Here is a 15,584-nt window from a genome sequence, read left to right as displayed (position 1 = left end):
AGCTCATAAGTTGCACTGCAAAACCTCAGTTATTTTTATTTTCTTTCTATCTATCTATTCCATGGCAATTCGAAACTGAATTTTTTCAAATTTCATAATGCTAAAATAGAACTGATTCATAATACTGATTTCAAATTTTCGACACAATCTTAAATAACAACCCCATAGAGGCCCACCGATTTCTAAAAAACAAACTGTCGAAGTTGAAAATCACAGCAAAAATCAACCAAAATATTAAGAAAAAAAATACTTTATAATTGTTAAACTTTAAGCAAAGCGAAATACAACAACAAAATCCATTATAATCAAATAATCCAGCGTGTAAAATAAATAAAAAACCAAAAGTGTTTGTGTTTCATTCAATTTTCTTTAAAATCCTTCATTTCTTTATTATAATAATTGTTTTAATAATATAATAATAATAATAATTAATAGTAAAATAATTATAAGTAAATTAATTAAAATTATATATTTATGTATATAGGTTTTTCGCATGTATTCACTTAATATTCTTTTTTAAAATTATTATATTTTTCTTGCTATAAAGTAAAACAAACAATACTACATACAAAGAGAAGGGACAGTAATCATTACAATCGAAGTAATAATAGTAATTAAATTAAAGCAATTAAAACAATTGCAAAAACATTACTCAAATACATATTCATGTAAGTTTATATATATGTATATGTATGTGTGTGTATGTGTATATAAACAATTTTTTACAAGTGCAAACGAGTTTAAGCCTTAACACAACTCAACACTTAAAGAAAAATTCGTTATTGTTTTTTTTTTGCGTGTTTTGAAAGAAATATAATGCAAATTAGTTTTTTTAACTAAACATAATAAAATTAAATTTTTTCAGAAGCATATTTTTACATTAGAAAAACGCATACGTTTTGAGCTGCGCTTACAACTTGAGCTGCCAATATTTGGGGCTTCTAGGGTTGCATGTGGAAGGCGTCGGGAGGCAAGGACAAGGATTAACATAAAGTAGTGGCTTGGTACATTACGCAAACAAACTTATTGTGCTTAAACTAAAAGCTAAAATTTAATTTAATTTACATACATAAGTGTTATATTAAACATTATAAAGCAAGATTGTGGATACTCTTTCTCTCTTTCTTTCCTTCTCTCTCAAATGATTAAACAAACACCAGTTATTTTGTTTTACTCACATACTTGAAATTCAAGGGTTGTTTTGTTGCTTTTTTTGTTATTGTTGTAAGCAATCATAAGCGAATTCAACTATAACTAAAATTAAGCTTTAACATTAACTAAATATAAGATAAAACTAAAATTTCTTTTGTTCCCTTTAAATACATATTATTTTATAGTACATAACATTTTTCGCTCATTTAACTTAACGCTTGCGCTTAAGAATGCTTTGCCTTGTTGCATTGTGAGATTGTAAAGAAAACATCAACAAATAAGAAGCTACACTAGAATGTCTCTTTTTTGTTAAAATTAAAAATTTTAACAATTTTTTTGCAAACTTTTATATCTTTTATGAAAAATTCGATTTTTGTTAAGCACAACTTCAAAAAAAATGTAAAAAAAAACTTTGAGCAAAAAAAATTTTGAAAAAAATTTTAAATTTGAAAAAAAAAAAAATAAAAAAAATTTTAAATTCAATTAAAAAAAAACTGAAAATAAACATAGTAACATTATTATAATAAAAAGAATTAGTTTTTTAAAATCAATTTTTGCAAAAAATCAATTTTGTTGAATTTTAGTCAAACAAATTTTGTTAAATTTTATAAAAAAAATTAAATAAGAAATCAGAAATTCAGAAATTATTATTTTTTTACATAGTAGATAAAATTTTTTCGTAAAAAACCCAGTTTTGAAAAAAATAGGTATTAATTTAGTAATTTCAAAAAAAATTAAAAATTCAAAAATTATTAGTTTTTTTACACAGTTGCCAATATTTTTTTGTGTTTTATAAAAAACTTACTTTGAACTCAGATTTGAAAAAAAAAATTTAATAAAAAACTCAGTTATAAAAAATAATTTTTTAAAATCCAAAAATTTGTTAAGTTTTATAAAAAAAATTAAATAAGAAATCAGAAATTCACAAACTATTATTGTTTTTTACATATTTGCCAATATTTTTTTTTGCATTTTTGTTTAACTCCGCAGCTTGTGCTTCTCTGTGTGTAGCTGTGCAAGGCATTATTTGTATACTTTTTTTTAATATCTTACTTTGCTCACTTCCTTTTGCATTTAACTTTAAATTTGTTCTGTTTTTCACGCTTCTGACTCACTTTTTGCAACTTAATTATATTTCAAACAAAAAAATTCATTTAAATTTATACTCATTTTATAGGTCAGTAGTGCCTATAAATATCTATATACATATGTATATGTATATATTAAACTTTTCACACAATTTTTTATTCTACATACAAATACAGTTGTTGCTTTTTTACAAATCCATTCATATATTAATTTAATTTCCTTTTACTTAACGTGACTTAATTAGTTTGCTTATGCTTTGTTGCTGTAATATTTGAATTTCGTGCTTGTTGTTTGGCTTGCGCACAATTACACAGGCTGTAACACTTGCGTTTACACTGACAAAAACAAAAGCAATGTTTGTAAAATTCGCCTCTAGTTTGCGTGTGTGTGTATATGTGTAGCGCTCCTTTTCTTGTAGCTGCAAAGTGGGCGTGTTTAACTTACAACGCATGCGCAGTTAAGTGTTGTTTTTGTTTTCTGCATGGTTTTGCGAATGCCTTGCTTTGCATGTTGCTATCTCTGCTGTGTTTCTTTCAAACATATAAAGTTGGTTTATTTCTAATTACATAATAATTTACGCATTTGTTTATGAATTTTTACAAAGTTTATTTTCACATTTTTGTTTTTGCAAATTCGTGTGCTCTGAAATTTGCTGCTAAATTTAGTTTATATGTATTTATATTTTTTGCGTGTGTTTTTTTTTTTTGCATATTTTCTTTGCCTTTTTTGCGCTTTGCATTTGTTTGCCGTATTTCAAGCTTTTAAAATAATATCATCGTTTCAATAGTGTGTATGTGTATGTATGTTTGTATGTTACTATGTACTTTAGAATTAGTAGCTATTTATACATATGCTTGTAGTTATTTGTATTATTATTTTTTTTTGTTTTTATTTTTTAGTCATTTATTATGTATGTATATTTTTACTATTTAAATTAACTGATATTGCCACAATTTGTTTAAATATTTTCATTGTTTTATTTTATGTTGCATGCATTCAAGTGCTTTTTGTTTGCTCAGTTACCATATATTTTATTTTATATGTATGCATATTTGTATGCTGTTACACCGTGTACTTGCTTTTAAGTCGCATTTATTAAGGAGATCAACAACTTTCTGCGTAATACGCTCAAATTTGAACTTTGACTGCATGTGTGTGCGATATATGTATAGTGTATGTAACGGTATAAGTGGAGAGTTGTTGCGGTAATTTTTGCAAGAGTTTGGGAAGAAAGCATTGTAGTGCTAGTAGAAATTTAGAAAATTATTTGCAGTAACTCTGGCTGTCAAAGTTTAGGAAAAAGCTCTCAAAAAGCTCGACAAATATATGCAAAATCTACTGTTGTGAAACCTTGTGAAAAAGTTCTTAAAATTTGTTTAAAAGTATAACCAGTAACTATTGTTGTGAAAGCTTATGAAAAAGCTCTTAAAAAGATCTGCAAAAATTATAAGTGCTATTTTATAAGAAAAATAAAAATTAGAAACATATATGCGGTATCTTGTATTGTGAAAGCTTGTGGAAAAGCTCTAAAAAAGCTTTAAAAAATTTAGAAACTCGCTTTTATATGGGAAGTGGCTTTAATGTAGGCTTTAATGTATAAATCAAACAACTATTGCCGCAATTCTCAAATAAATCATTAAACTGAGCTTATGCTTTTGTATTGTTTTCAATCATTTTTTTTTAAGTTATGAAAATTATATAATTATTGCAGCTTAAAACTGTTCGTAAGTTGTGTGTAAACAAATGTGTTGTATTTTCATAGGAAATTCGATCATTTTTTTCAATATTTACTATTTACAATTTGTTTTAAGTACTTAAACGCTTTTTGTTATCTGCAATTTTGTGAATTTCAATATTTTTGGGCTTTTAGTGTTACAGTGTAGAGTTTTAGTTACGATCTGCTGCAGCTTTTGGTTTGGACACACAATCGCTTAAAGAACTCAAGCGCTGTAAAGATAAGAGCAAATTGAAAAATAATTTTTAATTATTTTTTTTCGCTAAATAAATAATTATTCCAAACTTATAAAAATAAAAATAAAAATTAAAAGTTAAAACTGTTTCGAAAATAAATCATTTTTGGTCTTACATTATCAGGTGATAGCGGTAACATTAAATGTTAAGCAAATGTTAATTCTCTGTTATTGAAATTATTTTATATTTTTGAGCAGAATGACAAAAACAACAATGTTAAAAATTATTTTTTCTTAATTTAAAATAGTTCATTATTAAAAAATCTTACACTTTTGAGGCGAAATAACCAGGCTAAGGTGTTTTTCAAGGCCTAAGCAAATACTGCAGCATCCCCTTCAATTTTACGAACTTTTTGTTGCATGAAATTTTATAAAAATTTTAGGGATTTAAATTTTGCTGGGCTTCAAGTCCAATTACGTATGTCCATGAGGCGATAGGCGTTGGTAAAGCAAAGTGTTAAGATGTGTGTGGGTGTGTGTTGATAAAGCTGGTTGCACTGCAATATTTGAAGTTGTAGTCAAAGTTCTGAAAGATGAGTGTAACGTCTGTTTATTTTTTGGGGTTTGATGTATTCGCCAGCCATTTTGCAGCAATAGTAGTTGTGCAAGCGTTGTTGTAGCGTACAGCTGCCGCTGCTTGTGGGATTGAGAGACGATTTTTCACTGACGCTAATGCAATTTTTGCTAGCACGAGTGTTCTTTGTTTGCATTTTTGAGATAATGGTGTGCTGATTTTCTTTTTTTGTTTTTTTTTTTCATTAGTATTTTGGTGCTTTTGTTGGTTTTTGCTTTTTAACTAATTTAGTTTACATATTTGTTGTTGTTGTTTTGCTATGTTGATAGTGTTGGTGTGGACACCAAGGCGGCCGCCGCTGCTGCTGCTGCTGCTGCTGCTACTTCTGCTGCTGTCGCCACCTCCAAAGTTGATTGCCCATGACTTTGACTATAGTCCTGACTCTCAACTACATCGGTTAATTACAAATGCTGCCCATAATACTCGGCGGGTGGATAGTGTGGATAACCTTGATGGAAACCGGGATCACCGGGTGGACGATGCATCATATGCGCTTGACTATCCATCATATAGCCCATGGCGTCATGACCGTACGGCGATGGACCCGGATGTGGTGTGTAGACTGAAAGGAGAAGAAGAGAATAGGAAAATTATGAAAATTTCGGAAATGACTAAAGGAGATTTTCTAAAAGTTGTTAATAATAAAAAGTTTAATTTTCAAAGTACAAAAACAGAAATTAAAAAATTAAAACAAATTTAATAGAAAAAAAATTAAATTATATTTAAAAAATTTGCAAATAAGTTGTTACTAATTAATATAATATTAATATACTTCTTAAACTGAAACTAAAAGTATTTTCCAAAGTTTTTCATATTGAAAACAATAAATTTAATAACAAAATAACTAAAAAAAAATTTGTTAAAAAATTTATACAAAAAAATAATTTGAAAAAAATAATTATTAATTTTAATATTTTCGAAAATAAGTTATCACGCAATAATACAAATTTTTTATTAAAGTTAAGGGTACATTTCAAAATTGTTAATTTTAAAAACATTAATTTTAATTTTTTTAAAACAAAATTAAAATAAAAATAACCATTTACAAAAAATTTAATACAATTAAAAAAATAATTAAAAATTTAAATATTGTCAAAAATAAATTATTGCAAGTTAATAAAACAATTTCTTTATTTACTTATATATATAAAGATTATTTTTTAAAATTTTATTACGTAAAAACGAAAAATTAAATTTACAAATAAAAATTAGGTAAAAACTAATTTAAAAAAATGTAAATAATTTAGAAAATTAATTTCCGATAACTAATTGAATTATTATTTTTTTTAATTTCTCATTACCTGCACGATTCGATTGGTCGATCATTGGTTGCACAATTCTTCGCCTCGCGTTAATAAACCTGAAATGATAAAAGATAATTTTTAAATAAAATTATACACTTAAAAAAGTTAAAGTAAATTTTAAATATTTTTTTTCTTATAAATTAAATTTTTTTTTAAATTTTTCTTAATTTTTTTTTTAATTTTTCTATTTTTTTAATTATTCTTAATTTTTTAATTTTTGTTTAAATTACTGATTTAATTTACTTAATTTATTTTTATGTTTTTGTTATTTATAATTTTCATATAAATTAAATTTTTTTTGTAATATTTTTTAATTAATTTTCTTAATTATTTAAAGTTAATGATTTAATTTATCTAATTTAGTTTTTAGTTTTTTTGTTATTTATAATTTTTTTATATAAAATAATTTTTTTTTAATTAATCCTATTTTTTTCAGTTTTTCCAATTTCTTTTTAATAAAAAAAAATAAAACTTTTAATATTAATGGTTATACCTCTCACATGCCACCCCAACATTCACAAACCAACTGAATTAATATTTTTTCAAATTAACAAAAAAATTCCTGCACAACAAATATAATAATTCAGCCTTCTTCCTGTTTGGATTGCGCGCTTGGCCACACTGCAATGCGGCCAACTGTAAGCCATACACCACTTCTCTGCCACAATTGGCGGCATCGACGTAACAAATAATAAAAAATAATTACTTTTAAGTTATGGCGGTGTTTTACAACTAAATTGGCAAACGTTTGCGCGCAACAATAACTATCGCGTCAACAACAACACTACAACAAACAAAGTACAAATAAAGCCGACTTCGATGAAATATTGCATTGTGAGAATTTATTAAAATTAAAAAGTGCGGCAGCTTGAAACCACTCACCGCCAACAAACGAACCCACAAGCGTTGCACGCGGAAAAAAGCAAAAAGCTACGCGCAAAAAGTCGCCACGCATAATTTTATAAATTATTTATGAAATCCGCACAATCCACGCAATTCACCAACTAAATCGGCAGAATGATTGCAAGACTGATCAGTTGTTAACGCTGCGCGGTTTTAGGCTTTGGGCTTAAAGGCTGGGAATGGGTTAAGTGCGCGACTTAAGTGACATATACTAAATCCGCTATAGTGTTTTGTTGTTATTATTGTTATTGTTTTTTTTTATATATTTTTTTGTTCGAACAACAAGCTGGATGTGGTATGGTTGTTTTCTTTAATGTAACGACAGCCAAGCCAACACAATTGAAAGCGCGCAAGCCGTGGAAGCTGTTTGACCGTGCAACAGTCAGAGGTTGCAAGCAGCAGCAGCAGCGACTTTTGTTATGATTATTGGTAATAAATACTGGACGAAATAATAAGGTACGCCATAAGTATGGCGAAATGGACATTGCTTATTATTATATATTTAACAACAAAAACAACAAAAAATACAAAGAAAAGAAAAACTTGTAGCAACAACGAAAAATATGTGTAACCAGCGCTGATGTGATTGCTATTGTGCGGAAGAGAAAAAAGTAAAAACAACAACAACAAACGGCAGATTATGCTTGAACTCAGGATAAAAGCGAAAATGCCGCCAATTGTGATTATATGCTGGGGACACTCACCAAAGGCCAGCGGCGCGCAGACAGGTTGCCAGAACAACAGTAAGTGACTAACTGCCAGCGCGCATATACTGCACAAAACGTAAAAAGTGCTGTGTGTAAGCCTTGGAGAGACAGAGATATTTGGCACACACTCACACATGCCGCACGTTTTTTTTTTTTTCAAACTTATATGCGTTTTAGTTGCGGTTACCCCAAAAGCCTGTAGGTGCGCAAAAAACACTCATATCTGCAAAGGATACTGATATCTGCTGAACAAAAAAGTACAACAACAAGGCAACCTAACATCGGTAGATGAACTGCCGGCCAGCGGCTGGCTGACTGAGTGACGCACTGCTACCAACGACTGGTGCATAACTGTTACTTGTCGGTCACAGATTTCTTCTTCTGGCAACCGCAGGCTTTTTTACGCAAAATTTTTTGTTTGAAGATATGCGAGTGTATAAAAAATGATTTAAAAAAAAAAAAAAAATTGGTCTTCCAAAATTATGCTTTAAAGGCAAAAATCGAGAAAATTTCTAAAACAAACATCCTTGCAATAGCGACTTTGAAAAATCATCAAAACCAAGTTATTGACATTGTTCTCTATTTTTATTATTTTTCTTTTTTTAATTGAAAAGAGTTTTGCTTATTTTTGAAGTTTAAGCTTAGTTTGGCAGCCAGAAATTTTCCTTATTTTTGAAGCTTAAGCTTGGCTTCCTAGCCAAAAAAATTGAGGTTAATGCACTAAAGCCATTTTGATGCGGTCAGCCCTGCGGCTTTGGCAGCTCCCTTTTTTGTAGCAGAAATATACATACATACATACTTTTTCTTTTTTTTGTTTTTTTCATAAGAGTTGCTTTCTCGCATATCTCTTTAATATTTAGAACTTAAAAAAAATGAAATACGAATCTTTTATTCAAGCTTTTGAAATGGAAATGTCTGTAAAGCGAAGCGAATATTTTTTTAAGATTTATGAAAAAAATTTAGCTAACGAGTTTTTATTAAGAGATGGATAATTTTGCAGATTTTTTTAAATTATTTTTTTTTCAATAATTTGTAATTTTTAATTTTTTTCGTAATATATATTTTCAAATTTTTTTTATAATCTTTTTTTTATTTTTTGAAAATTTTTGCATAATATCTTCTTTTATAAATATTTTTCTTTTTTTTTAATTATAATATTAATTAATTTTTATATTTTAAAAAGTATGATCCACTTTTTAAAATTTTTTAAAATTATTTCTTAAATTTTTAATTTATTAAAATTTTTTAAATATTTTTTTTAATAATTTTTTCAAAAAATTCATTTAATCAATAAGAAAATTAACTTATTTTATGTTATTTTAAAGCATGTTTCCTTATTATCTTTTGCTGTTACAAATTTTATATACTTAAAATTTTTTATAATATCTTTTTTCTTATTTTTTATAAATTTGATTGTTAATTAAAACATTTTATTTAAATTATTTTTTGTTTTTAATTTTTTAAAATTTTTGATGAAATAATAATATAAAATATCTTTTCTTAATTCATTTAATCAATAAACAAGTGTAACTTAGCACATGTAATTTTAAAGCATATTTCCTTATTATCTTCACATTATGCTGTTATAACCTTTATAATTTTCTTATTGCTTTGCATCGCTCCAATTTCGCTCCAAAATCGCTTTCCGCACCATTACAACCAGCCATAAATCATTTAAATTAGCGTTTCGAATGTGCAAACAACCCTTAATTGTAGGCGTATAACAGCAGCAAAATATGCAGAAAAACAACACAATTCAAGCAAAAACAAGAACTTTACAATACCAGCAACATCATACACACGCAATATGAACATGCAACCTGTGCATACTTTCCTCTTCCTGGCTACAATCGTACATTTCTGTATAAATCAGAATCTATTTCTCGGCAAGCGTTTTCATAGTCGACATAAAGTCGTAAACACCCTTCGAAAACGCCATTTTACGAGCATTTTAACAGCAACAAATTGCACGGCAAAACGGCTTAACGCAGCTGACAAGCAAACACACACACACATGCACATACGATGTGCTGAAAATCCACATGCACACAAATCAAATGTTTTGGGCGACTAGCGCATCGCCACCCAACCCGGCAACCACCCACTGCAAACACCCTCTAAAAAGTGGCGGCGCTTACTTGCTGGCTTTCTGTCTACATATCCCCAATGTATGGGGTTTTTTCTACCGTTTGCGAAGAATATTCACCCGGTTGCTTGTGATTTGTTTGATGAATTCCTTCGTTGGCAGCATTTGGTTGCATGTGTGTGTGTGTGTGGCGCGCGCTTTATTGTGGACCAATGATGTTGCCAGTGTCTACGTGTCTCTTGGCTATTTTGGCTACTCCTTGTCGCTATTGTTGTTGGGGACGACAATGAGGCGAATGGCAATTGAGTGAGCGATTGCGCGAGTCTATGGATGAGTGAATGATTTGTGAGCGTGGAGCTGCTTAACTATGAGTATTTAAATGAGCATTTTGGGCGGCGGCACAAGCGAAGCATGTGTGCATGTGGGGGTGTGTGGCAAGTGAAGGGCAGACAAATAATTTGCAAAAATAATACCGAAAGCAACATCTTTGTATAAAATTAGCTTTCATTGTGTGTATCTCAAAGAAATTGCAGATTTATTCACTTCAGTGTTAACAGCCAACAACATGCTTTCACCAATAGCAAATTTTCTTGTCAACCAAGTTGAAAACAAGCAGTGTTGCAATTTCTGTTAGAAAAAGAAACAACGTTAAAAAATAAAAATAAAAATCGCACGTGATAAAAAATAAAAAACGCTCGTGATAAATTTATTGCATACACGATTTTTTCTACACATTGCGCTAGACACTTATAACCTACTCAATTTACCACGCTGCCCCAGCCATTACTACCGTCAACTCCACAACTAGGTACGAGCCTGTCTTCCAATCAACAATTGTGGACTTGGCGCTGCAACATACTAGTGGATGCCACAATTTCCGTGTGAGTGCCACACTCATACAAATGACTATGTCCAACCTCCTTCAGTCATTTAGATGTGAGAAGGCGTCGTTTGGTACGAACGCGTGGACCAACTAACAACTTCATCATCAAATTTGAATATTATGCGACAGTCGCAACATTTTGACACTCACAAGCAAAAGTGTTTGCCTACTCGTTTGCACGCTGGATTGCTTTCTTCGCCTGCCGTTGCCGCTGCTGCTGCTGCCGCTGTCAGTGGATATCCGTGTGCTCTATTGCCAAAGCAGGCATCATATTACTGCAACATGCAACTTGCTACATGCCACATGTAGCACAGCCGTTGCGCGGCGTACCTGGTGCATTACCGTTTCTTGTGAGGTGACAAACTTAATGCATGCATCGCTATAGTTGTGAATTTTTTATTAGACAGCTGCAAGCGGAACTCTGTTTGGCAACATACTACATAGAAGTATGTGTGTGTAGAGAAATGCATGTTCGCTATTTAGATATAAATAGGAGTATAAAAGGAGAAACATTTGCCACATTGTCAGACATATAAAATCATATGAAATGTTGACAACACGAAAGCTTTATGAGAATTGCGCACAGACACGAGAATTCGGAAGGTTAGCAAGCAGTAGATTTGATAGTTGTTGTTGCTGTAAACTGTGGAGGACGTCGAGGCTGGTGGTATGTAATTGGAAACCATGTTCGTTTTGCTTGTTACGATAACTTGCTTGAGTTTTTTGAAATTGCGAAGGTGGCGAATCGAACAAACCACTCGCATAAATCAAAATGAGGTAAAATGGAAAGAAGTTGTAAATAATTTATGGAAAAATAAAAGCTTTCTCAAATTTTTTGAAAATCCAAAGTTGGCGAATCGAACAAACAACTCGCTTAAATTAAAAAGAGGTAGAATAGAAAAAATTGGTAAAAAATTGATGGGATATATACTTATACACGGTATTGAATTATTCAAAAATATGATTTTCAGGCTTAAGGCAAGTCTTCGATTTGAAAAAAAAAAAAATTTAACTTAAAAGCTTGTTTTACCAACCTTTATTGTTCTAACAATATAATTTATTTGCGTGACTGGTGAAAAAATTTCCCTCGACTTGTGGCCTGAAATTCGAAAGAAATTCGATTCCTTTTCCTTTACTCCAAAATTAAAATTGTTAAGTCTATGCCTGTTTTTAATACCCAAGACTGACCTAATCACTTAAGATCTACCCATATTCTACATGATCTTAAAAATTTTATTTGAATTTAGGAGAGATATGTAGCTCTAAAAAATTTTAATCATAAAGTGAGCTTTTTACTATAATTAATATTTCCAAAACGGTATTTTGGTCTACTAGGAGAGGTTATAACAGCCCAAAGGCAAACTAAAATAATTCAAATTAGACTTTTTAATTTTTAAAATATATCAATAGTCTTATTCTCTTAAATCGAAACTCGTTTCTTTACGCCACGACACACATACAAACATGCAAATGTGAACACATATGCGCCGCCAAGTGACGCTTTCGAATTCAATTAAAATATTTTCATTCAAACTTTCGGGCAAATGCAAATAAAAACTACACAAAAAGTTAACTCCCACACGTATCATCTGTGACGTCCCGCTAGGACGGCCATTTTCAGCATCAATTAAATTGAATTTTGCGCTCACTCGAGCACACTAATATAACCAAATATCGGAATGAAACCCAGAATATATAAATATATGGTAGTATTTACCCAAAAACCAACAAAGCAGTCAACCAAAAAAATAATGAAAAAACCAAGAAAGCTGAAACTTTTAAGATATTTGCCATTGTTATTTTTTGTGTTTTTGTTTTTGGGAAAATTGTTACATTCCACTCTTTGAACGCAAACAAATTTACGCCACACTTAGTGGAAAATACGCAAGAAAGCGTAAAGAAATGCGGTGCGCGCTTTGCCCACTAACACCTCATAACAAACCAAGCGTGGTGTGGGAGGACAACAGCCATACATTTGCGTTGCAAGTAAGTGGAGAACGCTCCAGCATGCTATGGTGGCAAGCATAGACAAACACATACGCAAACTGCTACATAGTTAAATATAAATAGCAACTGAAATAGAAAACAGAAGGTAGACACTTTCGGTAATTTATTGCCTGACACCTTGGCGATTTGCTTGTCGCAGGCAAGAAGAAAAAAGTTTACAGCAATAGCAACAAAAGATTAGGAAAGCGCAAATCGGAAAAATAAGAATGCAGGAATACTTAAAAAGAACACCCAAAATCAACTGGCTGGCAAGCTGCTGGGAATCTAGTGGGAATTTCGCAGGCGGCGCAAGCGAAGCATATTTATAGGCTAAAAAGTGGGTTTGACGCTTTGTCGCTTCGCTGCCCCACCGAGTGAGGCAGCACACTTTATTTTATTTTTATTTTTTTTATTTATTCAGACTCATTTTTGCCTATTTTGGCTTAAAAAATGTTTTTATTCACTCGAGTATACGAACGGCAACAGCATCGGCAGTGATGGCCGACGCGCGTACTCAGTCGTAGCGTTTAAACCGACTTGAAATGGGCGAGAATTAACTAAAAACACATAAAATCGTTAATGGCGCCGAGAAGGTGGAATCTGGCAAAGGAGTGGGTGTGTATTAAAAGCTAATGCGAGGGCGAGTAGATGTCAGCGTAGTTGCTAGGGGTTGTTGTATGTACATGTACATGTATATACGCAGTGCTGGGGCGGAGTAGTCATTTAAATGACCAACTAACGGCCATTAGCACCCAATATGATGCGGCTTAAGCTCGAGAAGGTGGCGCTCGCCTTGCACCTCAGTACTGCTGCTGTACTCCCGCCTCAACTACAGAAGGCTACAGCAGCTTTCCACCTTCGAAAACAACGCCTGCTTGCGATAATATCGTGCGTTAAAGTTAAAGTGTGGATTTTTTTGTTTTCGATTGTTTTCGGCTGCTGAAACTTTTGTGGAGTTTTTTCCACAATTTACGCGTCTCTTTGGCGTTCTCCGCGTTGAATGAAAAGAAGTTTTTAAGCAATGGCAATGAGCGCATATATACTTTTAAAAGCAAATATTCGAGATTTGAGGCCATCACTGGAATATATGGTATGTAGATATGTCCATGCAACTTATTCACAAGCATTATAATGGAAAAAGTTTGTTAAAGATATTTTCGGCGCCACAAGTGAGTTGAAGAATTTCCTTGCACATTTTAATTTACTTGAGATGGTGCGTCTGCTTTTCTTAATTTATTTGCGTCCTATCTTACAAGCAAAACAGTTGGACAACTGTTAAATTCGAAATAAAAAGTAAATGAGAAACTTTCTATGAAAGCATGTAACTAGTATTTTATCCGCTGATTAGTTGTAATTGCGGTGTAAATGGTTTTTAGTTACTTTGACTGCAAGAATATCGTGTGGCAAATATAGAAAATATAGAAATCATTACTGTTTTCATGGTGGAAAACGTGACTCATATAATTTTGAGAAGTGCTGCTGATTCGTTTCGTTCTTGTAAAGTAGAACCGACTGCCGTAGGTACTGGTAGGCTGCATAACATTTCTTTGTCGTTCTCAGATTTCTTATAACTCGGTAACTACAAGTGTTTTTTGCAAAACCAAAAAAGAAAAAATAGAACAGAGTCTACAGTCACAGGCGCATCTTTTTCCGACGTGTCACCGCAAATGGCGTCGCAATGGCCGAACTTAAAATGTTTTTTTTTCGAAAAACCTCAATTTCTTTGTACGTTTGTAACAATAAAAAATTCTAATAAAATATTTAAGTTTTTATATGAGAAAAAAATGTTAAAAAACGACCGTTTTTTACACGAAGAAGCCCATGCAACCCCTCTTATATATATGACACTTTAACTCAGTTGGCAGCACCGGTCTTAACTATATTTATGATTTGAAAACACTTCACTTACCAATTGTTCACTTGCAGTATCGTTAGGCCGGTATCTTGCGCCAACTGTTTTTTCTGATCCTCGGAGGGGTAGGGATGCTGTAATAAATAGCAAATTGCACAAAAGAATTTTATTAAGTAAAATTGCTTCAAAATTATATTTTTTCTTATTTTTTTAATTAAATAGTATTTAAGACTGTTAAGCGGAAATATTAATTAAAATAATAATTTTTAAAGGGTTTGGCAGATAAAATTTTTATAATTTTTGTAAGAAATAAAATTTTCTAAAAAATCAAAAAAAAAATAGAAAACTTGTTTTCTTATAGATATTCAAAGAAAAATTAAATATATTTTGAAATTTGAAATATGTTAATATTTTTTTTAATTAAAGTTAAATATTTTTGCTATAAATAATAGCTATTGCCTAATGAAGAAAAAAACAAAATTAATAAAATTTGAAAAATAGTATTTGTCAAGTTTTTTTTTAATAAAGTCCAATATTTTAGTGAAAAAAATTGCTTGTGTCTGTGTCTTTCTCCTAACTAAGAACAGCATATTTCTAAGATATAGGTATAGGCGTCTCCAAACCGCTGCAAAATATTGAGAAAAACCAGTAGAAGATTTTCCAAGGCAGAAATAAACTCAGAGATAAGAAATCATATAAGAAAAACCAATTTGATATTGATTTGTGTCCATATACATATGTATATGTCCATATAAAAATATATGCATATTTATACATTTATGATATATATCCTTCATCTCTCGCGAAGCAATCACTTTGTAATTCTGAGAATTAATGAACACATTTTGCTTTTGCAGCCAAAATTTTCTTAGAATTCCACGAGTAAATTTGCCTAAAATATTACGAAATATTGGGAGAAGAATTCTACAAGTAAATTTGCCTAAAATGTTACGAAATATTTGGAGAAATAGCGCTCAGCAGCCGATATGGTGATGAAAACTGCACTTCAACATGTAAAATTTAGTGCAATCTGACGCAGAATTGAACTTAACACAATAATTATGCCATGTTATATGTA

General features: G+C 30.8%; 1 protein-coding gene across 1 annotated transcript in view; it reads right to left on the bottom strand.

Annotated features, from left to right (window-relative positions):
* Positions 1-4,760: 4,760 nt before the first annotated feature.
* The window catches only part of LOC126751079 (homeobox protein homothorax), a 317,674-nt gene continuing 306,850 nt past the window's right edge, over positions 4,761-15,584 (bottom strand). The window contains exons 12-14 of the mRNA XM_050461014.1: positions 14,564-14,640; positions 6,087-6,145; positions 4,761-5,347 (exon numbers count right to left, since the gene is read on the bottom strand). Of these exons, the coding sequence (XP_050316971.1) occupies positions 5,187-5,347; positions 6,087-6,145; positions 14,564-14,640 (297 nt within the window). The 3' untranslated portion in view covers positions 4,761-5,186. The remainder of the gene's footprint in view (positions 5,348-6,086; positions 6,146-14,563; positions 14,641-15,584) is intronic.

The sequence above is a fragment of the Bactrocera neohumeralis genome, chromosome 2 (assembly GCF_024586455.1).
Source record: "Bactrocera neohumeralis isolate Rockhampton chromosome 2, APGP_CSIRO_Bneo_wtdbg2-racon-allhic-juicebox.fasta_v2, whole genome shotgun sequence".
NCBI lineage: Eukaryota > Metazoa > Arthropoda > Insecta > Diptera > Tephritidae > Bactrocera > Bactrocera neohumeralis.
This window is presented reverse-complemented; position numbering and strand designations above follow the sequence as displayed.